The 26,929-nt window shown below is 40.3% G+C and overlaps 1 protein-coding gene across 1 annotated transcript in view; it reads left to right on the forward strand.

The window, feature by feature from the left end:
* Positions 1-26,929, forward strand: part of LOC128656551 (actin-3-like) — a 301,926-nt gene that overhangs the window by 32,324 nt on the left and 242,673 nt on the right. Inside the window, exons 3-5 of the mRNA XM_053710518.1 lie at positions 3,041-3,063; positions 21,573-21,675; positions 21,749-21,944. Coding sequence (XP_053566493.1) covers positions 3,041-3,063; positions 21,573-21,675; positions 21,749-21,944 — 322 coding nt within the window. The remainder of the gene's footprint in view (positions 1-3,040; positions 3,064-21,572; positions 21,676-21,748; positions 21,945-26,929) is intronic.

The raw sequence follows: 26,929 nt of genomic DNA on the forward strand, positions 1-26,929 counted from the left end.
TAAAAGGAGAGGTCAAAAAGCAACTTCTACCTCTCTCTCTTTTTGGATTAAAAGCATCATCAGATTGGCTTACGAGACTTCCGGACGGCAGCCTCCTGAAAGAATCACAGCTCATTCCACTAGGGCTGTGGCTTCCACATGGGCCTTCAAGAACGAGGCTTCTGTTGATCAGATATGTAAGGCAGCGACTTGGTCTTCACTGCACACTTTTACTAAATTTTACAAATTTGATACTTTTGCTTCTTCTGAGGCTATTTTTGGGAGAAAGGTTTTGCAAGCCGTGGTGCCCTCCATCTAGGTGACCTGATTTGCTCCCTCCCTTCATCCGTGTCCTAAAGCTTTGGTATTGGTTCCCACAAGTAAGGATGACGCCGTGGACCGGACACACCCATGTTGGAGAAAACAGAATTTATGTTTACCTGATAAATTACTTTCTCCAACGGTGTGTCCGGTCCACGGCCCGCCCTGGTTTTTTAATCAGGTCTGATAATTTATTTTCTTTAACTACAGTCACCACGGTATCATATGATTTCTCCTATGCAAATATTCCTCCTTTACGTCGGTCGAATGACTGGGGAAGGCGGAGCCTAGGAGGGATCATGTGACCAGCTTTGCTGGGCTCTTTGCCATTTCCTGTTGGGGAAGAGAATATCCCACAAGTAAGGATGATGCCGTGGACTGGACACACCGTTGGCGAAAGTAATTTATCAGGTAAACATAAATTCTGTTTTTTCTGGGAGCCAGTGGTTTTTCCCTGTAGAGAGGAATTTCAAAATGGAAAGGGACCAAGACTTATCTGTTAATTTTGACAAATGTTTGTATCGTTTGGAAGCCCAAGTGATTCTCCCTGTGCAATTTTGCTCTCTGTGTCTAACAAATATGTTACAGTAAAAAAATAAAGATGCTGCCATGCTTCAAAAAGTTGAGCCTTCTGCTTCCCAGGATTTTGTTTCCCTTGACATGCCTCAGCTTTCTCCTCAGTCCCTGTCCCTAGCTGTTACACAAGCAGTGCCCTCTGGTTCTACTCAATCTGTGCCTGGGGGTGTATTTTTACCAGGCTATTTTGGAGCTTACCTCAGTGGTATCTGCATCCCTGAGTGCCTTACCTATCTCACTGCGTTGGTCAGTTTATCCTAATTATCGGAAGATAACCATTCTTCTGCAGCTTTTGATGGCAAAATCTGAGTCAGATTCTACTGCTATCAGTGCTGTAGACTCAGAGGAGGTGAATTTTAGATTTAAGCTCCAACACCACCTTCTACTACTTAAGGAGGTTCTGGCTACTCTGGAGGACTCAAACTACTACTCCTAAGGTTACTAAATTGAACAAGGTTTTTGATGTCAAACCTCGATCTGTGGAAGTGTTTCCTGTTGCAGATCGTATGTCAGAGATTACTCGAGAGTGAGACAAGCCGGGGGTGCCTTTTATGCCATCTCCTATTTTCAGGAAAATTTTTCCGGTAGCGGACTCTGTATGGGAGCTCTGGAATACTATTCCTAAGGTGTATGGAGCGATATCCACATTGGCTAAGAGAACTACTATTCCTCTTTAGGATAGTACCTCTTTCAAGGAACCCATTGATAGGAAATTGGAAGGGTACTTAACAATTTTCTTTCATCAAGGTTTGCTATGGCAACCGGTGGCTAGTATTGCGGCGGTCGCTGGCGTGGCCTCATATTGGTGTGACTCCTTATCTGAACTATTTTTGGAGGAGATCAGGAAAAGATCAAAGCTTTAAAATTGGCAAATACCTTAATTTGTAATTTGTGAGTGCTAAGACTTCCAGTTTTGCCATCCTATCTCACAGAGCCTTGTGGCTTAAGTCTTGGTCGGCAGACATGGTTTCCAAGTCTAGACTCTTGTCTCTTCCTTTTAAGGGGAAGACTTTGTTTGGTCCAGGTCTGGATGCCATAATTTACGCTGTCACGGGTGGAAAAGGGGCTTTTCTTAAGATAGTCTAGACCAGGGGTCGCCAACCTTTCGGACCTCAGGGACCACTAAACTCACAATTTTGAATCCCGTGGACCACTAACATGAATTTTTTTAAAAAGGTACAAACCTCTATAATGTGTATATGTATGTGTGTATATGTGTGTATATGTATATATATGTATATGTATGTATATATATATATATATATATGTATATATATATATGTATATATATATGTATATATATATATATATATATATATATATATATATATATATATATACACTCACACTCACACTCACACTCACACTCACACCATAACACATTTTTAAGAATATTTTTTTGGAATTAACTAAATGAATGACAGAACTGAGAGAATACTTCCAAATGACAGATGAAGGGTGAGTGCCAACTTTTGAGCTGGAAACAGAGAGACAGAAATTGGGGGGAAAAAGAATTGTTTAAAAGGACCACAAGACTTTCAAGTTACCTCCCCAGTTAGGAATTATTCAAAACTACTTATGATCATGGAAAGACATTGGAGTCATAAATTAAGTTTATATCAGAAAGCTCTCAATATGGATGTAAGCTAACAACAACTGATGTTACTGGCAATTACTATAATACTGGTGGGATATGGCTGATCTGCTGGATGGCAATTACTGGAATTCAGGTGGAATGGCTTTGTGCCCAGGAATATTATTAGAATGGAAAATATTTAATTTAAAAAAAAAAGAAGATGGAGGGGAGGAAGACAAACACTGATGTAAGTTCATCTGAAGGAATTGGGAAAACTACTACAAAGAGACAGGTAAAGGGAAGAAAAATGAAATATAAGAGAATTATTATTTTTTTTAAGACCTTTTTTTTTTATATATTTTAATTCCACTATTTCAAGCCAACCTCTGCTGGCTTTAGAATGGAAGCATCTTTCTCTGAGCAGCGCGCCGGGTGGGAGGAGCTAAAAATACAATCTAGCTAAGCAAGTTGCACAGTACTACGCAATGTGCGTAGGGAGATTGTAATTTAACTCTTCTGTCGGTTTTCACTGATGTCTAGCCAGGCAATGTAGGGAGTTGCGGCGCAACGGGGGTGACACCATCAAAGGAGATTAATTCCTGCTTGATGGTGTCAAGGACCACCAACATCTTCTCATGGACCACCAGTGGTCCATGGACCACTGGTTGGCGACCAATGGTCTAGACCTAAGGATTACCAAAATTCTAATTTTCATTCCTTTCGCAATTTCAAGTGTCAGAAATTCTCCTATTCCAAGCCTGAACAGACCAAGACTTCCTGGAGGCCTAACTAATCTTGGAATAAGAGCAAGCAGTCCAAGATGCCGCCTTCTGATAACAAATCAGCATTAAGGGTCCGCCCCCGATCCGAGATCGGATCAGGTAGGGGGCAGACTCTCACTTTCAAGAGGCTTTGGATTCTCGATTTTTTTCAGATCCTTGGGTGGTGGAAGTGGTCTCTCAGAGATACAGGATAGGTTTCAAATCTTGTCCTCAGAGGCCGATTTCTCTTGTCAAGGCTAGCCGCATACCTCGAAAAAAAAGGCATTCTTAAATTGTCAAGGAACTCTCTTCCTTAGGTGTGATTGTTCCAGTTCCTCTGGCAGAACAAGTCTGAGAATTGTATCTGTTTGTGGTTCCCAAGAAAGAGGGAACTTTTCGACCTATTTTGGGTCTGAAATGCCTAAACAAATTTCTCAAGGTTTTGTCCTTCAAAATGGAGACTATTCGCTCCATCCTTTTTAGTTCTGATGGGTCAGTACATGACCACCATCAACCTGAAGGAAACTTACCTTCATGTTCCTATCCACAAGGATCATTTTCAATATCTTCGGTTTGCATTTCTGGACAAACACTTTGAGTTTGTAGCCCTTACTTTCGGTCTAGCAACAGCTCCCTGAATCTTTACGAAGGTTCTAGGAGCTCTTTTTGCTGTTGGCAGGTCTCAAGGAATTGAGGCGGCGCCATACCTGGATGATATCTTGCTTCAGGTGCCATATTTTCATTTAGCAAGATCCCATACGGATTCTGATGTAGATTCTCCGCTCGCATGGGTGGATGGTGAATCTCGACAAGAGTTCTTTGATTCCAAATACCAGTGTCTGTTTTTCTGGACACAATTATAACCTTGATCTTACTGAATATTTTCTCAACAGAAGTGAGAAAGTCCATACTTCTTTTCTCCTGCCTTTCTCTTCAGTCCTCTGTCTGACCCTCAGTGGCACAGTGTATGGAAGTAATTGGCCTCATGGTGGCCTCCATGGACATTTTATGCCTTTTGCTCGCTTCAAATCTGAGACCTCTACAGTTATGCATGCACAGACAATGGAATTGAGACCACTTGGACCTCTCAAAGGATAGTCCTAGACAACCTGGCAAGAGTCTGTGTCAAGGCATGTGCTTCTTGAGACCATCTTGGGAGATTGTGACTACAGATGGCAGCCTTTCCAGCTGGGGAGCAGTTTGGGGCTCCTTAAGAGCTCACGGGACCTGGTCTCCAGAGGAATCTGTCCAATAAACATTTAAGAATTAAGAGCAATTTACAATGCCTTGTTAGCATGGCCTCATCTGAATTCGGTCATTTCATCTGATTCCAATCAGACAACATTACATCAGGGGCTAATATCAATCATCAGGGAGGAACAACGAGTTTCTTTGCAATGGAAGTTTCTTTCATTCTTCTGTGGGCAGAGTCTCAACTTCCATCTTTAGGCCATTCACATCCCAGGTGTGGACAACTGGGAAGAAGATTACCTGAGTGGGCTCTTCATCCGGAAGTATTCTCAATGACAACCCTCAGGTGGGGGGTTCCAGAATTGGACCTGATGGTTTCTCGTTTAAATTCCAAACTTCCCAGATACGGGTCCAGATCAAGGGACCCGCAAGCAGTACTGGTGGATGCCCTAGCGGTTCCATCGGACTTCAGTCTAATTTATCTTTTTCCTCAGGTTGCTGTCCTTCCTCGGGTGATAGCCCGTATCAAGCAGGAACAGGCTTCAGTAATCCTAATTGCTCCAGCTTGGCCTTGCAGAATTTGGTTTGTGGACCTGGTGAAAATGTCGTCGTCCTTTCCTCTGCTGAGGAAGGACCTTCTACTTCAGGGTCCTTTTTTTCTTCTTCATCCAAATCTAGATTCTCTGAAGCTGACTGAATGGAGATTGAATGCCTAGTCTTGTCTAGACGAGGTTTTTCTGAAAAGGTTTTTGACACATTGATCCAGGCTCGTAAGCAGGTTACTCGCAAAATATACCATAGGGTTTGGCGCACATACCTATACTGGTGTGAATCTCTGGGTTTTCCTTGGCATAAGGTGAGAGTTCCCCGTATTTTGTCTTTTTTTTCCAGGAGGGTCTGGAGGAGGGTTTGTCAGTCAGAACAGAAAAGGCAGATATTTGACCCTTCAGAGAACTAAACTACGCTTGGCTGACTTACTGGATGTTCAGTCTTATGTTGAGGCCTTGGTCAGGATCAGGCCTGTGTTCCAACCTGTTGCTCCACCTTGGAGCCTAAATCTTGTTCTTCGGGTTTTGCAGCAGGCTCTGATTTAAGCCTATGCATTCTGTTGTCTTGGAAAGTTTTTTTTTTTTTTTAGCAGTTTCTTCTGTTCGTAGAGTCTCGGAACTTTCGGCTCTACTGTGTGATCCCCCTTATACTATTTTCCATGCAGATAAGGCAGTCCTTCATACCAAATTGGGATTTCTTCCCAAGGTGGTTTCGGACCGCAATATCAATCAGGAAATTGTTGTTCCTTTGTTGTGTCCTTATCCTTCTTAGAGCGCCTGTTACACAACCTGGATGTAGTTCGTGCTCTAAAATTCTATCTCCAGGATTTTCGTCAATCTTCTGCCCTTTTTGTAGTATTTTCTAGTAGATGTAAGGGCCAAAAGTCCATGTCTACTACTTTTTGGTTGAGGAGTGTCATTCGGTGGGCTTATAAGATTACAGCTCATTTAACTTGAGTGGTTTCTTCTTCTTGGGCCTTCAAAAACAAGGCTTCTGTGGAGCAAATTTGCAAGGTGGCCACTTGGTCCTCGTTGCATACCTCTTCAAAATTTTGCAAGTTTTATGTTTTTGCCTCAGCTGAGACTTCCTTTGGGAGAAAGGTTCTTCAAGCGGTGGTGCCCTCAGTTTAGGTCCGTCTGTCTTGTTTCTCCCTCCCTTTCCATTATGTGTTGTCCTGACTTGGGTATTGGTTCCCACTAGTAATTAGAATGGATTTGTGGACTCTCCATGCCATTGGAAAGAAAACCAAATTTATGCTTACCTGATCAATTCTTTTCTTTCCTGGCATGGAGAGTCCATGACCCGCCCTTGTCTAAATTCAAAACAGTCTATTTTTTTGTTTTTCTTAACATCCGGCACCTCTATACCATTGGTGTTCCTCTTCTCTTTCCGTATTTTCTCAGCTGAATGACTGGGGATTATGGGACGTGGGAGGGGATACTTAAAGTTTTTGCTGGGGTGATCTTTGCCTCCTCCTGGTGGCCAGGATTTGAATTTCCACTAGTAATTAGAATGGATTTGTGGACTCTCCATGCCAGGAAAGAAATTAATTTATCAGGTAAGCATAAATTTTGTTTTTCAGTAGAAAATTCTGTTAGTTTCTTGGGAACCGAACATAATTTCCTAAGGTACCAAATAGGTTTTTGGTCTTGCCCTCCTCAAGGAAGATTCCTTCTGTGTCATGTTCCAAAAGATCATTTAAAGACTAGAGGTTTATTGGTATATGTAACAGACCTGGAAGCCATGGGAGTGATTACTCTGGTCGATTCTGGTTCTTTTCAAGCCTTTTTTCATTGTTTCAAAGAAAGACATGACTTACAGGCTGATCTTGGATCTCAAAACTCAACAAATGTCTGTTTCTAACTTTAAAATTGGAGATGTTTTGCACTATATTACCTTTTTAGTGTAGGTGGGTCAATTTATGTGTACCATAGACTTGAAAGATGCCTATTTGCATGTTCCTATTCACAGGGATCATATAAAGTTTTTAAGATTTGCCTTTCAAAACAGGCATTACCAATGTGTGCCACTCCCATTTGGTTTGGCACCAAAAATTTCTCATAGCTTCTCGGATCTCTGGGAAAACAAACCTTCTGAAAAGCTCTACTTCCACGTACCAGGGTTGCCTTTCTGAGCTTTGTCAAACTGCGAGAGTCTCATTGTTACAAACTCAAATTGCAGGAGCACTGTGCACTTCTTCAATGCATGGAAGTGGGTCTCATAGTAGCGGTTTCAGATGCAATTCGTTTTGCAATATTCCCCTTATGTTCTTTGCAGCTTCAAATGTTGCAACAGTGTAATGGAGATGTCAACAGTCTGTACCAGAGAATTTGTCTTGTAGCCTAAAGAGATCTTCTAACTCTTTGGCAGACTCGCCAATCTTGATTTAGGAAGCCTCTTCCCACCATCTAAATCTGGGTATTTATGCCAACTTGCTGGGTTTGGGCGCAATCCTGGGGTTCCCAGAAAGTGTAGGGGCTTAAATAGTCTCATAAATGGTCTCTTTAAATGGGCAAGATTTCTGATAAACGTCTTGGTCCCTGTTGAGACTGGAGTCTTTTCTGAGGTTCATTTAGACAATGCCATCGCAGTGGCTTTCATCAATCACCACGGTGGTACTTTAAAGGGCATTTAACACTGAAAGAGGTAGCTTGCATTCTGGCTCGGCAGCAGACCAAAATTTCATGATTTTTAGCTGGTCACATTCCTGGTGTGGACAATTAGGAGGTGGACTTCCTCAGTGGTAAGTACCTTTACCCCAGCGGATAGTCTTTGAATCAGGACACATTATGTGAATTGTTGGAGAAAAGCCAGACATTTTTATGGCTTTTTGCTTGAATTACAAGCTACCCCAGTATTTGAGATCTTGATACACAAGCGACTCTATTAGATGCACTTGTGAATTCTTGGTCATTCAATTTGATTTAGATCTTTCCTCCATTTGGTTTACTAAGAAGGATAATAGCCAGGATAAAACTAGAAAGGGCCTCAGTGATTTTATTTGCTCTTGCATGGCCTCGCAGGACACATCTGGTACAGTTCTCTGGTCTGATCACTTTATTTGGAAAAATCTAAGAATTTTTTTACTTTCACAAAATTCTATAATTTGTTGTTTGCCTCAGCAGAGGCAGCTGTTGAAAGGAAGGTTCTTAAGGCGGTAGTTTTTGGTAAATATGTGCCTTTTCTCATTTGTTCCCACCCATTTTATTTTATTTTTTTTGTTGACTCCTCAGCTTAAGTTTTAGTTCCCAACAGTAAGGAATCGTGGACTGTAACCATCATAAGAAAGAGGAAACCTAATTTATTCTTACTTGATAACTTCCTTTCTTTATTCGTGGTGAGTCCACTAACCTTCCCATTTTTCCTAGTTGGCAGCATATCTAGCACCTCTTTACCTTACTATCTTTCTTACTACTTCCACCTATCCGTGGCTATACATACTACTGGATGGTAAGTAGGAGGGATACTTAAAGATCTGGTGTAGGGTGTCTCTGCCGCCTCCTGGTGTCCAGGAGATAAAATCCCAAACAGTAAGGAATTGTGGACTCTCACTACTAAGAAAGGAATTTCAGGTAAGAATTGTTTTTCTTCTAAAACAAATTCAAAAAGACAATATCACATGTTCTTATTTGCTATGTTTTTTGGACTTGTTTCAAAGTATCAGAACAATAAGCCTAATATGTAATACTGTTTAGGTTCAGGCTTTTTTAATGTTATCTATGTAGCCATCTTCACTAAATGAGATTGTCAACATAAATGCTTAGGTTTCAGATGAAGCATACAGTTTAAAAAAAACAAAAAACCTTTTCAATTTACTTTATCAAAAAGTGCAAATCTTTTTTTAAATGCACACATTACAAGGTACCAGCTTCTACGGACAATGTGCAAGAGTGCACAGTATATGCATTTTGTTTGTTTGATGGCTGTCACGTTGAAGGGAAAATTTAATTTTCTTTTGAATTAGAAATAATTAGTAGATTCTTTTGTGACAAATTTCAAATACCTGTTATTGTATTGTCTCTTATGTATTTGTTAATTATGCAATTCTTCTGCATTAAATGGTCCTTTATATATTGAAGATATAAGTAAAGTTTTAGCCTCTAAAAAATAAAACTAGGTTTCTTTCCTAAGATATGGAGAGTCCACAATGTCATTAATTAGTGGGAATATCACTCCTGGCCAGCAGGAGGAGGCCAAGGGCACCACAGCAAAGCTGTTAAGTGTCACTCCCCTACCCATAATCCCCAGTCATTCTCTTTGCCTCTGTTAAATGGAGGATTTATTTTTGCTACAAGCAAGATTTTGGGTGTGGCTGTAGTCCACGTCAATCTCTTTAGTATTGTAGTGGCTTTAAAGCAGTTAGGAACTTATAAGGTGGGCCTTGCTGCGTTTTCCTAACCTATTGCTGCCCTAGTATAGAAAGCCAGATTAAGTTTACTCTGTTCTCTCTTTTCTACAGGTCTCTGTGAGGAGTATGTGTCTCCTCATACCTTGTGAGCTGTCTCTCTGCCGGACAGCCTGATTGCAGGTAAGTGCATTCTGTCTTCTAGGTAATGGAGGCTTGCACTTAGCAACTAATTTTGAGGACATATTTATCCTTTATCAAGGATTATATTTGGCAGGATGCAGGCACAAATGTGACAGACATCTATTGTTTGAGTGGCTCAGTTTATTGGGGTTTGTGTGAAATTGTTAGGGGTTCTAACAGTTTGTTTTTGTGGCCAAGTTCCCTTAGGAGAATGATTCTAAGCAGTTTTATTACATACTGATACAGAGCATAAAAGCCATTTTTAGAAACATGCGCCTTTTTGTATGGCGCAGTTTTCTTTTGGCTGGTCATGTGACTTGTCTGCGTTTTCTCTCTATACTACAGAGATCGGAGCAGCGGTTTTTGTTGGAGCCGATTTCGGAGTCTCCTGATAGTTTCTTCAAGTGAAAACAGATTGGAGCTACGATTTTCTCAGATGGTTAGGTAGGAGCACCTCAGCTAGCTTGAGGTGTAGAGGGGATCCTTATCAGAGGATATTTTTGTTAGTCTTAAAGTAAAACGTCTTTCTTAAAGTGAGATTTATTACTTAATTTTATCTGGTTGGGGCCATGTCTGACACGGAGCAGGAATCTGCTATTATGAATTCATGTCTATTGTGCTTAGAGGCACAAATTGTTTCCCCTATGCAATTGTGTTCCTCTTGTGTTAAGAGGACATTACAATGTAAAGAGTTATTTTCGCTGAGCCTAATGTCTCCCAGGATGATGCTGTTCAGGTAATAATACCACAGTTTTCTCCTGTTATGTCCCAAGCCTCTATGGCTTCACATATAGTGTCCTGCAGTTCCTCTCAGCCTCCTGGAGGTGTCTATTTGCCAGCAGATATTGTTGCACAGGTATCGTCTGTGGTATCTGCAGTATTATTTGCTTTTCCCATGCTAAAGGGAAAACGCAAGAGGAAAATTAGTAAGGTTTCTGTTCCGTCTGCTACTCGGGTTGCCCTTCCTCAGAGGGTGAAATCTCAGATTCAGACAGTAATTCCTTCACATGATGCTGTAGTAGTATCCTTTAGATTTAAGCTTGAACACCTTCGTGTATTGTTAAAGAAGGTTTTGGCTACTTTCAATGACTTTGACTCGCCTGTCGTTCTCAACCATAAGAAATAAAGGAAGCTTAATACTTTGATGTTCCTTCCTCTGTGGAAGTGTTTCCTGTTCCAGACCGTGCTATGGAGATTATTGCACAGGGATACCTTCCCCCCCCCCCCCCCCCCCGTCATGTTTTTAAAAAGAGGTTTCCTGTCGCTGACTCCATTAAAGATTCTTGGCTTACGGTGCCTAAAGTAGGAGACATTTCTACTCTGGCTAAGAGAACTACTATTCATAGAGGATAGCTGCTCTTTTAAGGATCCAATGGATAAAAAGATGGAGGCTTATTTGAAGAAAATGTATGTTCATCAAGGTCTTCAATTGCAACCTGCAGTTTTGTATTGCCACTGTGTTTAGTGCAGCATCTTATTAGTTTGATGCCTTGTCTGATTCTCTTCTCTTCAAGTAGAAACTCCTTTGGAGGAGATCCAAGACAGGATTAAGGCTCTCAAGCTAGCCAGTTTTTATTTCTGATGCTACTAGGCAAGTTATCAAACTTGGACCCAAGATATCTGGCTTCGTGTTGCTAGCTCGCAGGGCGTTGTGGCTTAACCTTGGTCAGCGGATGTTATGTCTAAGTCCAAGCTTCTAGCGCTCCCTTACAAGGGTAAGACCTTATTTGGACCTGGTCTAGCAGAAATGTATGACGTTACTGGTGGGAAAGGGTAACTTCAAAGGAAAGTCTTCCTCTCCCTCTTCCAAGCAGGAACAGTCCAAGTCTGCTTAGAAACCCAATCGGTCTTGGAACAAGGGGAAGCAATCAAAGAAACCCTCAGCTGAGTCTAAATCAGTATGACGGATTTGCCCCCAGTCCGGGATCGGTCAAGTGAGGGGCAGACTTTCTGTTATATCAAGAATGGGTATGAGATGTCCCAGATCCTTGGGCTATGGACATAGTATCTCATGGTTACAAAATAGAATTCAAGACTTTTTCTCCTAGGGGCAGGTTTCACACCTCAAGATTATCTGTAGACGAGATAAAGAGAGGCATTCTTGAATTGCGTTCAGGATCTTTCTTCCCTGGGGGTCATGGTTCCAATTCCTGTAAGGGAACAGGGTCTAGGATTCTATTCAAATCTGTTTGTGGTTCCCAAAATAAGTGAACTTTTCATCCTATTCTAGACCTAAAATCTCTAAAGTTTCTCAGGGTACCGTCCTTCAAAATGGAAACCATTCGTTCCATTTTTCCTTTGATCCAAGAGGGCCAGTTCATGACGACTGAAGATCTAAAGGACCCATATCTTCATGTTCCCATTCACAGGATAATCACAATTTCCTGAGATTCGCCTTTCTAGACAAACACTTTCAGTTTGTGGCTGTTCCGTTTTGGCCTTTTCACAGCTCCCAGAATTTTCTCAGAGGTTCTGGGGGCTCTCTTGGCAGTAATCGGGTCTCGGAATTGCAGTGATGCCATACCTGGACAACGTATTGGTTCAGGCGCCATCTTTTCAACAAGAAAACTCAGATCTTGTCTTTTCTACGTTCCCACGATTAGAAAGTGAATCTGGAAAAGTGTTTCCTTGTTTCAGCTACAAGGGTGGTTTTCTTAGGGACCATAATAGATTCCCTATCTATGCAAAGTTTTCTGACGGAGGTCAGAAAATCCAAAATTCTCTCCTCTTGCGCATCTACAGTTCTACTTTTCGGTCATCAGTGCCTAGATGTATGGAGGTAATTGATCTGATAATTGCTTCCATGGACATCATTCCCTTTGCTCGATTTCATTTGAGAGCTTTGCAGTTATGCATGCTCAGTCAATGGAACTCTTCCGTGGTGGCTTTCTCAGGAGCATCTGTCTCAAAGCACATGCTTCCGGAGACCTTCCTGGGTAATTGTAACCACAGACGCCAGCCTGCTGGGCTGGGGAGCAGTCTGGGACTTGTTAAAGGCTCAGGGCCTATGGACTGTAAAGGAGTCTGCTCTCCCCATAAATATCTTGGAGTTGAGAGCAATTTACAATGCTCTGATGGCTTGGCCTCAGTTATTCTTTGCCTGGTTTATCAGGTTCCAGTCAGACAATATCACCTCAGTGGCTTACATCAACCACTAGGGAGGAACTTGGATTATTCAGTGGGCGAAAGCTCACAATTGAGGTCTGCCATCCACATTCCAGGAGTGGACAACTGGGAAGTGGATTTCCTGAGCAGACAGACATTTCATCCTGGGGAGTTGGCTTTTCACCCGGAGGTGTTCTCCAGGTTAACCCTCAGATGGGGAGTGCCGGAGTTGAAAGCTTGGCGTTCTGCTGAGACGCCATCAGATCCAAGGTACCATTCAAAGTCAAGAGATCCGCAAGCCGCTCTAATAGATGCTCTAGCGGTTCCTTGGGATTTCAGTCTAGCATACCAGTTTCTCTCGTTTTCTCTCCTTCCACGAGTCATTGCTCATAACAGGAGAGAGCATCAGTAATTCTAATAGCTCCTGCATGGCCTCGCAGGATCTGGTATGCAGATCTAGTGAAGATGTTATCTCTTCCACCTTGGAGGTTGCCTCTGAGGAAGGACCTTCTAACTCTGGGTCCATTCTTTCATCCAAATCTAGTTTCTCTGCTTGTAGATTGAACGCTTTTTCTGAGTATGTCATGGAGACCCTGATTCAGGCTCACAAGCCTGTTACTAGGAAGATTTACCATAAGTTATGGCGTAAATATCTTTATTGGTGTGAATCAAAGGGCTACTTTTGGAGTAGGGTCAGGATTCCTAGGATTTTGTCTTTTCTCCAGGAAGGTTTGGAAGGGTTTGTCAGTACTCTGAAGGGTCAGATTTCTGCATTATCTATTTTGTTACACAAGCGTCTGGCGGATTTGCCAGATGTGCAATCCTTTTGTCAGGCTCTGTTCAGAATCAGGCCTGTGTTTGTCTGTGGCTCCTCCTTGGATCCTTAACCTTGTTCTAAAAGTTTGGCAACAGGCTCAGTTTGAGCCATTGCATTCCATAAATACTGAGTTATCTTGGAAGGTTTTGTTTTTTTATCATCTCTTCTGCTCGTAACTCTCGGCTTTGCCGTGTGATTCACATTATCTTATCTTTCATGCTGACAAGGCGTTTTTCGTACTAGGTTGTGTTTTCTTCCTAAAGTGGTTTCGGATAGAAATATTAATCAGGAAATTGTTGTTCCTTCTCTGTCCTAATTCTTCTCATAAGGAATGTCTGTTGCATAACTTGGATGTAGTGCGCGCTCTCAAATTCTACCTACAGACGACTAAGGATTTTCGCCAGTCCTCTGCCCTGTTTGTGTCTCTGGAAAGCGTAAATGTCAGAAGGCTACTGCAACTTCTTTCCCTCTGGTTGAGAAGTATAATTCGTTTTGCTTATGAGATTGCTGGTCAGCAGCCTCCTGAGAGAATTACGGCTGATTCCACGAGGGCTGTCTCATCTTCTTGGGCTTTCAAAAATGAAGCTTCTGTGAAACATATTTGCAAGGCTGCAACTTGGTCCTCTGCATACTTTTTCCAAATTTAACCAATTGTGATACTTTTGCCTTGACTGAGGCTTCTTTTGGGAGACGGCTTCTTCAAGCGGTGGTGCCTTCTGTTTAGGTCTGCCTGTCTTGTTTTCCCTCCCTAGTCATCTGCGTCCTCTAGCTTGGGTATTGGTTCCCACTAGTAATTAATGATGTTGTGGACTCTCCATACCTTAGGAAAGAAAACAAAACAAAATTTATGCTTACCTGATAAATTTATTTCCGGATATGGAGAGTCCACGACTCCACCCTTTAAAGAGTTATTTTTTTACTAATCCTCAGGCACCTTGTGTTCCTTTTTTCCATTTCCCTTCAGTCGAATGACTTGGGGTTATGGGTAGGGGGAGTGACACTTAAAAGCTTTGCTGTGGTGCTCTTTGCCACCTCCTGCTGGCCAGGAGTGATATTCCCACTAGTAATTGACGTTGTGGATTCTCCATATCCGGAAATAAATACATTTTAATAGGTAAGCATACATTTTTTTTACCTAGTTTTTAATTTTCTTATCTTAGCCAATGAGCGTTGGCAAATATCGAATACATCTGTATCATTTGTTCACTTTTTTCAATCTTTTTACAAAAATAGCTGCACTTTTCAGCTGGATAATGGAATATTGTTTTAGTACAATGTTGTTGTGTTTTTTTTAAAAAAATGAAGATTTCTTTCATGTAATGTCCATGAGCTAGTGACGTATGGGATATACAATCCTACCAGGAGGGGCAAAGTTTCCCAAAACTCAAAATGCCTATAAATACACCCCTCACCACACCCACAATTCAGTTTTACAAACTTTGCCTCCAATGGAGGTGGTGAAGTAAGTTTGTGCTAAGATTTCTACGTTGATATGCGCTTCTCAGCATTGTTGAAGCCTGATTCCTCTCAGAGTACAGTGAATGTCAGAGGGATGTGAAGGGAGTATCACCTATTGAATGCAATGGTTTTCCTCACAGGGATCTATTTCATAGGTTCTCTGTTATCGGTCGTAGAGATTCATCTCCTACCTCCCCTTTCAGATCGACGATATCCTCTCATATACCATTACCTCTACTGATAGCCAAACCAGTACTGAAACGGTTATCTGCTATATGTGGATGGGTGTCTTTTTAGGTCTCAATCTGATCCTGTCTCAGAATTCACTGTTTGATACCAGCTACCTGATAACAGTTCTACCAAAGCTAAGTGCATTTGTTGTAAACCTGTGTGGTTTGTAATAGTTGTCATGATAAACTTTTACATGCAGAAAATGTATCCATCAGTAGTAGTTCATTACCTGTTGCTGTCCCCTCAACATCTAATACACAAGATATACCTGTAAAATTTAAAATAATTTATTTCTGATTCTATTCAGAAGGCTTTGTCTGCCATTCCGCCTTCTAATAAACTTAAAAGGTCTTTTAAAACTTCTAAGAGTTGATGAATTTTCAAATGACTGCCAACATACTCATTTATCCTTTTCTGATGAGGATCTCTCTGATTCAGAAGATCCTGCCTCAGATATGGACACTTACAAATCCTCTTATTTAAAATGGAGTATGTTCGTTCTTTATTAAAAGTGTTGATTACGTTCGATATGGAGAAAACCAGTCCTCTTGATATTAAAACTATTAAACGTTTAAATTCTGTTTATAAACCTGTGGTTATTCCAGAGGTTTTTCCAGTTCCTGATGCTATTTCTGATATGATTTCTAAAGAATGGAATAGGCCTGGTGGTACTTTTATTCCTTCATGGTTTTAAAAATTATATTTGCCAGCAGTTAAATTGGAGTTTTGGGAAAAGATCCCCCAAAGTTCATGGGGCTATCTCTACTCTTGCTAAACGTACTACTATTCCTATGGAAGATAGTACTTCTTTTAAAGATCCTTTAGATAGGAAACTTGAATCTTATCTAAGGAAAGCTTATTTATATTCAGGTCATCTTCTTAGGCCTGCAATTTCTTTGGCTGATGTTGCAGCTGCTTCAACTTTTTGGTTGGAAACTTTAGCGCAACAAGTATCGGATCATGGTTTGTCTAGCATTAAGTTGATTCAACATGCTAATTTAATTTGTGATGCCATTTTTGATATCATCAAAATTGATGTTGGATATATGCCTTTAGCTATTTTAGCTAGAAGAGCTTTGTGGCTCAAATCTTTGAATGCTGATATGACTTCCAAGTCCAGATTGTTATCTCTTTCTTTCCAAGGTAATACATTATTTGGTTCTCAGTTGGATTCAATAATTTAAACTGTCACTGGAGGGAAGAGAGTTTTTTGCCTCAGGATAAAAAACCTAAAGCTTCTAACCGTTTCCGTTCCTTTCGACATAATAAGTAACAGAAATCTAATCCTTCCCCAAAGGAATTTGTTTCCAATTGGAAGCCTTCCTCAAATTGGAATAAATCCAAGCCATTTAAGAGGTCAAAGCCAGCCCCTAAGTCCGCATGAAGGTGCGGCCCGCATTCCAGCTCAGTTGGTAGGGGGCAGATTAAAATATTTCAAAGAGGTTTGGTTCAGTTCGGTCCAAAATCATTGGATTCAGAGTATTGTTTCTCAGGGGTACAGAATAGGATTAGAGTAAGACCACCTGTGAGAAGATTATTTTTCTCACGCATTCCCAGTACAGGCTCAGGCTTTCCTGGAGTTATCAAGGGTAATCATGCCAGTTCAGTTTCAGGAACAAGGTCTGGGGTTTTATTCAAATCTATTCATTGTCCCAAAGAGAGAAAATTCATTCAGACCAGTTTTAGATCTAAAGATTTTGAATCGATATGTAAGAGTACCAACTTTCAAGATGGTGACTATAAGGACTATTCTGCCTTTTGTTCAGCAAGGGCATTATATATCCACAATAGACTTACAGGATGCATATCTTCATATTCTGATTCATCCGGATCACCATCAGTTCCTGAGATTATTTTCTAGACCAGCATTACCAATTTGTTGCTCTTGCTTTTGGCCTAGCGACAGCTCCAAGAATCTTTTCAAAGGTTCTCGGTGCCCTACTCTCTGTAATCAGAGAGCGGGGTATTGCGGTGTTTCCTTATTTGGACGATATCTTGGTACTTGCTCAGTCTTTACGTTCTGCAGAATCTCACGTGAATCAACTAGTGTTTCTTCAAAGACATGGTTGGAGGATCAATTTACCAAAGTTATTCGATTCCTCAGACAAAGGTAACCTTTTTAGGTTTCCAGATAGAGACAAAGTCATGCACGCTGAATCTAACAGACGAGAGACGTTTGAAATTGGTTGCAGCCTGTCGGAACCTTCAGTCTCGGTCATTCCATTCAGTAGCTATGTGCATGGAAGTTTTAGGTCTCATGACTGCAGCATTGGACGCAATCCCCTTTGCTTGTTTTCATATGAGACCTCTACAGCTTTGTATGCTGAATCAATGGTGCAGGGATTATACAAGGATATCACAATTAATATCCTTAAATCCCAATGTTCGACTTTCTCTGACTTGGTGGTTAGATCACCGTCGTATAATTCTAGGGGCCTCTTTTGTTCGTCCAACCCGGACTGTGATTACAACAGATGCGAGTCTTTCAGGTTGGGGAGCTGTTTGGGGATCTCTGACAGCACAAGGGGTTTGGAAATCTCAAGAGGCGAGATTACCAATCAATATTTTGGAACTCTGTGCAATTCTCAGGGCTCTTCAGTTTTGGCCTCTGTTGAAGAGAGAACCGTTCATTTGTTTTCAGACAGACATTAGCACAACTGTGGCATATGTCAATCATAAGGGTGGGACTCTGTCCTCAAGCTATGAAAGAAGTATCTTGTATACTTGTTTGGGCGGAATCCAGCTCCTGTCTAATTTCTGCAGTTCATATCGCAGGTATAGACAATTGGGAAGCAAATTATCTCAGTCGTCGGACTTTACATCTGGAAGAATGGTCTCTCCACCCAGATGTGTGTTCTCAAATTGTTCAGCTGTGGGGGCTTCAGAAATAGATCTGATGGCTTCTCATCTAAACAAAAAACTTCCCAGGTGCCTGTCCAAGTCCACGGATCCTCAGGCAGAAGCAGTGGATGGGTTGACACTTCCTTGGTCTTATCAACCGGCTTATATTTTCCGCCTCTAGTTCTTCTTCCAAGAGTGATCTCCAAAATCATCATGGAGCAATCGTTTGTGCTGCTGGTGGCTCCAGCATGGTCTCACAGGTTTTGGTATGCGGATCTTGTTCGAATGTCTAGTTGCCAACCTTGGCCACTTCCATTAAGGCCAGACCTTCTTTCTCGAGGACCGTTTTTCCATCAGGATCTCAAATCATTAAATTTGAAGGTATGGAAATTGAACGCTTAGGGCTTAGTCATAGAGGTTAATTAATACTATGTTGCAGGCTCGTAAATCTGTCTCTATAAAGATTTATTGAGTTTGGAAGACTTTTTTTCATTTCATGGTGTTCACATAAATTCTCTTGGGATTCTTTTAGAATTCCTAGAATTTTACAGTTTCTTCAGGATGGTTTGGATAAGGGTTTGTCTGCAAGTTCCTTAAAAGGACAAATCTCTGCTCTTTCTGTTTTATTCCACAGAAAAATTGCTAAACTTCCTGATATTCATTGTTTTGTACAGGCTTTGGCTCGTATCAAGCCTGCCATTAAATCAATCTCTCCTCCTTGGAGTCTTAATTTGGTTTTGAAGGCTGTACAGGCTCCTCCATTTGAGCCTATGCATTATTTGGACATTAACATACAAACTCATGCACACTGTGTAGTAAACCACGGACAAATATATTTCAATACCATTAGCTAATTTATGATCTATATTTGAGTATAACACTGTCAATCTCTAACAGTGTAGATATAGCCGGTATATTGTCAGGACTAGAAACCACTGCACAGGATACTCCACTTTGGTTATTCACAAGTATTATGCAAGTGCATCAGGTAAAAAAACGACAAAGTTTGTCACATTTCCCATTATAGGTGTATAATCACACTTCCTATTTCAGGTATAAGATCTTGTATCACTCTTAGTATACAGAAGTGGTGATGATTTTCAAAGTCAACCTTCGCAAAAAATAAACAATGGACAAGCTTAGTTCAAGCCCTAAATAGGAGTGAAGTCTATTGGATATATACATTGAAAACCGGAAGTCCTTTGGGTATAAACATGATTTCGGATGTAAAATTATATATAGGTAATTAAGATGAAATTCGAATTAATGTTTAGAATAATTATTATTTTTTAAGATCGAATAACACTGTTGGTCCTGTTACAATGTATTATTTGGAAATTGGAAAAGATCAATTCTCATCTTTTGTATTATACTATTCAAATATTTACTATATTGTTATCACTATGAATTGAGGTAATGTCTTGTATATTAATTGTAATTAATTTTCAAACCAGTAAACTTAATTATAGGCTAGCCATGAGCTGTAAGAATAACAATTGTATTCATGGAGCGTTATATATATTTATATTATATGAGGCTAGGAGTTCCTCTCTATGTGAAATTATGTGTTAACTTTAGTGTGCTCAAGTTGCAACATTGTATTGAATATTTTATATTATTTTACTTTGTAACAATGTGTTTGTATAACCCCCTTGAATGAAAGGCTTTAGAAGAAGTATTGTACCTTTAAATTTGGATGCGAGGGTTTAGCCTTTTTAAGGGAGGTTCACAGCAGCTGTCAATATCCCTGACGAAGTGCCGTTTAGCGGCAGGAAACACGTCGGATGTGGCTGTGAGGTGTGTGTGGAGTGGTGTTCACCTGTTTGTTTATTTGAATAAATCTACTGCAATGATTTAATGCTCTGTCTCTCACAAGACTTTTATTTCTACATATGGTGGTTATTTGGACATTAAACTACTTTCTTGGAAAGTATTGTTTATTTTGGCCATCTCTTCTGAATTATCCGCTCTCTTGTGAATCTCCTTTTCTGATTTTTTTTTTTTTTTTTTCCCATCAGGATAAGGCAGTTTTGCGGACTTCATTTAAATTCTTACCCAAGGTTGTGAATTCTAACATTAACCCTTTTGGCTGCTAAGCCATTTCTCACTTGGGTGCTAATATTTTATTTTATTTTTTTTATTGAAATTTTTGAAAACCATTTTTTTAACTTTTTTTTTTTTTTTACAGACCCCCAAGACTTACACTGTTGGAAAGGTTAAGCGATTACCTTTCCAACAATGGGCCTTGGGGGTCTGTAGCTGCTTAGATGCCTGAGATACAGGCTTCTAAGCAGCATGCCCCCTCCTCCTATACTTAACATTAAGTATAAATAAAGTTGCGCAGTGACGTCATCACGTAATTGCGCGTGACGTCACCGCGCATCACGTGAAGCCCCGGGGATGCCTGTCACTCTACAGGCACGATCGCCAGGGTAGGAGCAGTAAGCAGCCCCCAGATCTCCCTCAAGGTGGGAGAGTGCTCATGATGGCTCTGAGCCGTCATTAGCACCAGAGTGAGAAACTGTGACGGCTCTGAGCCGTCATTGGCACTCAAAGGGTTAATAGAGAAATTGCTGTCCCTTCTTTGTGTCCTAATCCAAGGAATCTTTGGAGAGATCGTTACATTCTTTGGATGTGGTGAGAGCTCTGAAATATTATGTGGAAGCCACTAAAGATTTCAGGAAGACTTCTAGTCTATTTGGGTTTTTTTCTGGTTCCAGGAAAGGTCAGAAGGCTTCTGCCATTTCTTTGGCATCATGGTTAAAGCTTTTGATTCATCAAACTTATTTGGAGTCGGGTAAAGCCCGCCTCAGAGAATTACAGCTCATTCTACTAGATCAGTTTCCACTTCTTGGGCTTTTAAGAATGAAGCTTCAGTTGATCAGATTTGCAAAGCAGCAACTTGGTCGTCTTTGCATACATTTACTAAATTCTACCATTTTGATGTATTTGCTTCTTTGGAAGCAGTTGTTGGTAGGAAAGTTCTTCAGGCAGCTGTTTCAGTTTGATTCTTCTGCTTATGATTTAAATTTTTATTTTTTGAGAATAAACTTATATTTGGGTTGTGGATTTATTTTTTTCAGCGAAATGGCGGTTTTTATTTTGTCCCTCCCTCTCTAGTGACTCTTGCGTGGAAGTTCCACATCTTGGGTATTGCTATTCCATACGTCACTAGCTCATGGACTCTTGCCAATTACATGAAAGAAAACATTTATGTAAGAACTTACCTGATAAATTCATTTATTTCATATTGGTAAGAGTCCATGAGGCCCACCCTTTTTATGGTGGTTATGATTTTTTTTTGTATAAAGCACAATTATTTCCAAATTCCTTTGATGCTTTTTACTCCTTTCTTTATCACCCCACTTCTTGACTATTCGTTAAACTGAATTGTGGGTGTGGTGAGGGGTGTATTTATAGGCATTTTGAGGTTTGGGAAACTTTGCCCCTCCTGGTAGGATTGTATATCCCATACATCACTAGCTCATGGACTCTTGCTAATATGAAAGAAATGAATTTATCAGGTAAGTTCTTAAATAAATTGTTTTTTCATTGCACCATTTAACATGATTACTTCAAATCAAGCAACCATTTTAACTGATAATTGTTTTTACAGGATCAGAACCCTAACAGTACCAGTAATGTTTACATTGGTCATGAAGCTCAGCACACCAAAGCAGTACTGAACCTGTCACAGCCCTGTAAACATGGAATAGTAACCAGTTGGGAGGATCTTGAAAAGGTAAGTCATGATGAATTTCTTATTTCAGTAATGGCATCATTTCAGGTATCTAATGTAGCATTTGTTTCTTCAGATTTGGTGCTACACGTTTTATAACCAGCTTCAGGTTGATCCAGGAGAGCATCCTGTACTGCTGACAGATACCATTATGAGCCAGTGTAAAGACAGAAAGCAAATGTTGCAAATCATGTTTGAGAAATTCAATGTGCCTTACCTATACATATCCCTACAAGCTGTCTTGGCACTTTATTCCACAGGAAGAGTTACAGGTAAGCTTGAAATGCCAAAAAGTTTGCTTCTGCTATAAACAAAACAGTACTCAAATTACTTTCATTGATCCTATGAAACTTGAAATGTACTCAGATATTTAGAGCAGTGGTTTCAAGGCTTATTTAACTGTAACAACTAAAGGATACAGCTTGAAAAGTCCATACTGTTAAAGGGACAGTAAACTTTAAAGGGCATTGGTGAAACTTAAGAATAGCATAACAATGTGGGGTTTAAACACTCATGTACAGACATTTCTTTCATGTAATTAGCAAGAGTCCATGAGCTAGTGACGTATGGGATATACATTCCTACCAGGAGGGGCAAAGTTTCCCAAACCTCAAAATGCCTACAAATACACCCCTCACCACACCCACAAATCAGTTTTACAAACTTTGCCTCCGATGGAGGTGGTGAAGTAAGTTTGTGCTAGATTCTACGTTGATATGCGCTCCGCAGCAAGTTGGAGCCCGGTTTTCCTCTCAGCGTGCAGTGAATGTCAGAGGGATGTGAGGAGAGTATTGCCTATTTGAATGCAGTGATCTCCTTCTACGGGGTCTATTTCATAGGTTCTCTGTTATCGGTCGTAGAGATTCATCTCTTACCTCCCTTTTCAGATCGACGATATACTCTTATTTATATACCATTACCTCTGCTGATTCTCGTTTCAGTACTGGTTTGGCTTTCTATTACATGTAGATGAGTGTCCTGGGGTAAGTAAGTCTTATTTTCTGTGACACTCTAAGCTATGGTTGGGCACTTTGTTTATAAAGTTCTAAATATATGTATTCAAACATTTATTTGCCTTGACTCAGAATGTTCAACTTTCCTTATTTTTCAGACAGTCAGTTTCATATTTGGGATAATGCATTTGATTTAATCATTTTTTCTTACCTTCAAAAATTTGACTCTTTTTTCCCTGTGGGCTGTTAGGCTCGCGGGGGCTGAAAATGCTTCATTTTATTTCGTCATTCTTGGCGCGGACTTTTTTGGCGCAAAAATTCTTTTCGTTTCCGGCGTCATACGTGTCGCCGGAAGTTGCGTCATTTTTTGACGTTATTTTGCGCCAAAAATGTCGGCGTTCCGGATGTGGCGTCATTTTTGGCGCCAAAAGCATTTAGGCGCCAAATAATGTGGGCGTCTTATTTGGCGCTAAAAAATATGGGCGTCGCTTTTGTCTCCACATTATTTAAGTCTCATTTTTCATTGCTTCTGGTTGCTAGAAGCTTGTTCTTTGGCATTTTTTCCCATTCCTGAAACTGTCATTTAAGGAATTTGATCAATTTTGCTTTATATGTTGTTTTTTCTCTTACATATTGCAAGATGTCTCACGTTGCATCTGAGTCAGAAGATACTACAGGAAAATCGCTGTCTAGTGCTGGATCTACCAAAGCGTATCTGCTGTAATCTTTTGGTAGCTATTCCTCCAGCTGTTGTTTGTATTGATTGTCATGACAAACTTGTTAATGCAGATAATATTTCCTTTAGTAAAGTACCATTGCCTGTTGCAGTTCCTTCAACATCTAAGGTGCAGAATGTTCCTGATAACATAAGAGATTTTGTTTCTGAATCCATAAAGAAGGCTATGTCTGTTATTTCTCCTTCTAGTAAACGTAAAAAATCTTTTAAAACTTCTCTCCCTACAGATGAATTTTTAAATGAACATCATCATTCTGATTCTGATGACTCTTCTGGTTCAGAGGATTCTGTCTCAGAGGTTGATGCTGATAAATCTTCATATTTATTTAAAATGGAATTTATTCGTTCTTTACTTAAAGAAGTTCTAATTGCTTTAGAAATAGAGGATTCTGGTCCTCTTGATACTAATTCTAAACGTTTGGATAAGGTATTTAAATCTCCTGTGGTTATTCCAGAAGTTTTTCCTGTTCCTAATGCTATTTCTGCAGTAATTTCCAAAGAATGGGATAAATTGGGTAATTCATTTACTCCTTCTAAACATTTTAAGCAATTATATCCTGTGCCGTCTGACAGATTAGAATTTTGGGACAAAATCCCTAAAGTTGATGGGGCTATTTCTACCCTTGCTAAACGTACTACTATTCCTACGTCAGATGGTACTTCGTTTAAGGATCCTTTAGATAGGAAAATTGAATCCTTTCTAAGAAAAGCTTATGTGTTCAGGTAATCTTCTTAGACCTGCTATATCTTTGGCTGATGTTGCTGCAGCTTCAACTTTTTGGTTGGAAACTTTAGCGCAACAAGTAACACATCATGATTCTCATGATATTATTATTCTTCTTCAGCATGCTAATAATTTTATCTGTGATGCCATCTTTGATATTATCAGAGTTGATGTCAGGTTTATGTCTCTAGCTATTTTAGCTAGAAGAGCTTTATGGCTTAAGACTTGGAATGCTGATATGGCTTCTAAATCAACTCTACTTTCCATTTCTTTCCAGGGTAACAAATTATTTGGTTCTCAGTTGGATTCTATTATTTCAACTGTTACTGGTGGGAAAGGAACTTTTTTACCTCAGGATAAAAAATCTAAAGGTAAAAACAGGGCTAATAATCGTTTTCGTTCCTTTCGTTTCAACAAAGAACAAAAGTCTGATCCTTCATCCTCAGGAGCAGTCTCAGTTTGGAAACCATCTCCAATCTGGAATAAATCCAAGCCAGCCAGAAAGGCAAAGCCTGCTTCTAAGTCCACATGAAGGTGCGGCCCTCATTCCAGCTCAGCTGGTAGGGGGCAGGTTACGTTTTTTCAAAGAAATTTGGATCAATTCTGTTCACAATCTTTGGATTCAGAACATTGTTTCAGAAGGGTACAGAATTGGTTTCAAGATGAGACCTCCTGCAAAGAGATTTTTTCTTTCCCGTGTCCCAGTAATTCCAGTAAAAGCTCAAGCATTTCTGAATTGTGTTTCAGATCTAGAGTTGACTGGAGTAATTATGCCAGTTCCAGTTCAGGAACAGGGGATGGGGTTTTATTCAAATCTCTTCATTGTACCAAAGAAAGAGAATTTCTTCAGACCAGTTCTGGATCTAAAAATATTGAATAGTTATGTAAGGATACCAACGTTCAAGATGGTAACTGTAAGGACTATCTTGCCTTTTGTTCAGCAAGGGAATTATATGTCCACAATAGATTTACAGGATGCATATCTGCATATTCCGATTCATCCAGATCATTATCAGTTCCTGAGATTCTCTTTTCTGGACAAGCATTACCAGTTTGTGGCTCTGCCGTTTGGCCTAGCTACAGCTCCAAGAATTTTTACAAAGGTTCTCGGTGCCCTTCTGTCTGTAATCAGAGAACAGGGTATTGTGGTATTTCCTTATTTGGACGATATCTTGGTACTTGCTCAGTCTTTACATTTAGCAGAATTTCATACGAATCGACTTGTGTTGTTTCTTCAAGATCATGGTTGGAGGATCAATTTACCAAAAACTTCATTGATTCCTCAGACAAGGGTAACCTTTCTGGGTTTCCAGATAGATTCAGTGTCCATGACTCTGTCTTTAACAGACAAGAGACGTCTAAAACTGATTGCAGCTTGTCAAAACCTTCAGTCACAATCATTCCCTTCGGTAGCCTTATGCATGGAAATTCTAGGTCTTATGACTGCTGCATCGGACGCGATCCCCTTTGCTCGTTTTCACATGCGACCTCTTCAGCTTTGTATGCTGAATCAATGGTGCAAGGATTACACAAAGATATCTCAATTAATATCTTTAAAACCGATTGTTCGACACTCTCTAACGTGGTGGACAGATCACCATCGTTTAATTCAGGGGGCTTCTTTTGTGCTTTCGACCTGGACTGTAATTTCAACAGATGCAAGTCTCACAGGTTGGGGAGCTGTGTGGGGATCTCTGACGGCACAAGGAGTTTGGGAATCTCAGGAGGTGAGATTACCGATCAATATTTTGGAACTCCGTGCAATTTTCAGAGCTCTTCAGTTTTGGCCTCTTCTGAAGAGAGAATCGTTCATTTGTTTTCAGACAGACAATGTCACAACTGTGGCATACATCAATCATCAAGGAGGGACTCACAGTCCTCTGACTATGAAAGAAGTATCTCGAATTTTGGTTTGGGCGGAATCCAGCTCCTGTCTAATCTCTGCGGTTCATATCCCAGGTGTAGACAATTGGGAAGCGGATTATCTCAGTCGCCAAACGTTGCATCCGGGCGAATGGTCTCTTCACCCAGAGGTATTTCTTCAGATTGTTCAAATGTGGGAACTTCCAGAAATAGATTTGATGGCGTCCCATCTAAACAAGAAACTTCCCAGGTATCTGTCCAGATCCCGGGATCCTCAGGCGGAAGCAGTGGATGCATTATCACTTCCTTGGAAGTATCATCCTGCCTATATCTTTCCGCCTCTAGTTCTTCTTCCAAGAGTAATCTCCAAGATTCTGAAGGAATGCTCGTTTGTTCTGCTGGTAGCTCCGGCATGGCCTCACAGGTTTTGGTATGCGGATCTTGTCCGGATGGCCTCTTGCCAACCGTGGACTCTTCCGTTAAGACCAGACCTTCTGTCACAAGGTCCTTTTTTCCATCAGGATCTGAAATCCTTAAATTTAAATGTATGGAGATTGAACGCTTGATTCTTCGTCAAAGAGGTTTCTCTGACTCTGTGATTAATACTATGTTACAGGCTCATAAATCTGTATCTAGAGAGATATATTATAGAGTCTGGAAGACTTATATTTCTTGGTGTATTTTTCATCATTTTTCTTGGCATTCTTTTAGAATACCGAGAATTTTACAGTTTCTTCAGGATGGTTTAGATAAAGGTTTGTCCGCAAGTTCCTTGAAAGGACAAATCTCTGCTCTTTCTGTTCTTTTTCACAGAAAGATTGCTATTCTTCCTGATATTCATTGTTTTGTACAAGCTTTGGTTCGTATAAAACCTGTCATTAAGTCAATTTCTCCTCCTTGGAGTTTGAATTTGGTTCTGGGGGCTCTTCAAGCTCCTCCGTTTGAACCTATGCATTCATTGGACATTAAATTACTTTCTTG

The sequence above is a fragment of the Bombina bombina genome, chromosome 4 (genome assembly GCF_027579735.1).
Source record: "Bombina bombina isolate aBomBom1 chromosome 4, aBomBom1.pri, whole genome shotgun sequence".
In the NCBI taxonomy this organism is placed as follows: Eukaryota; Metazoa; Chordata; class Amphibia; order Anura; family Bombinatoridae; genus Bombina; species Bombina bombina.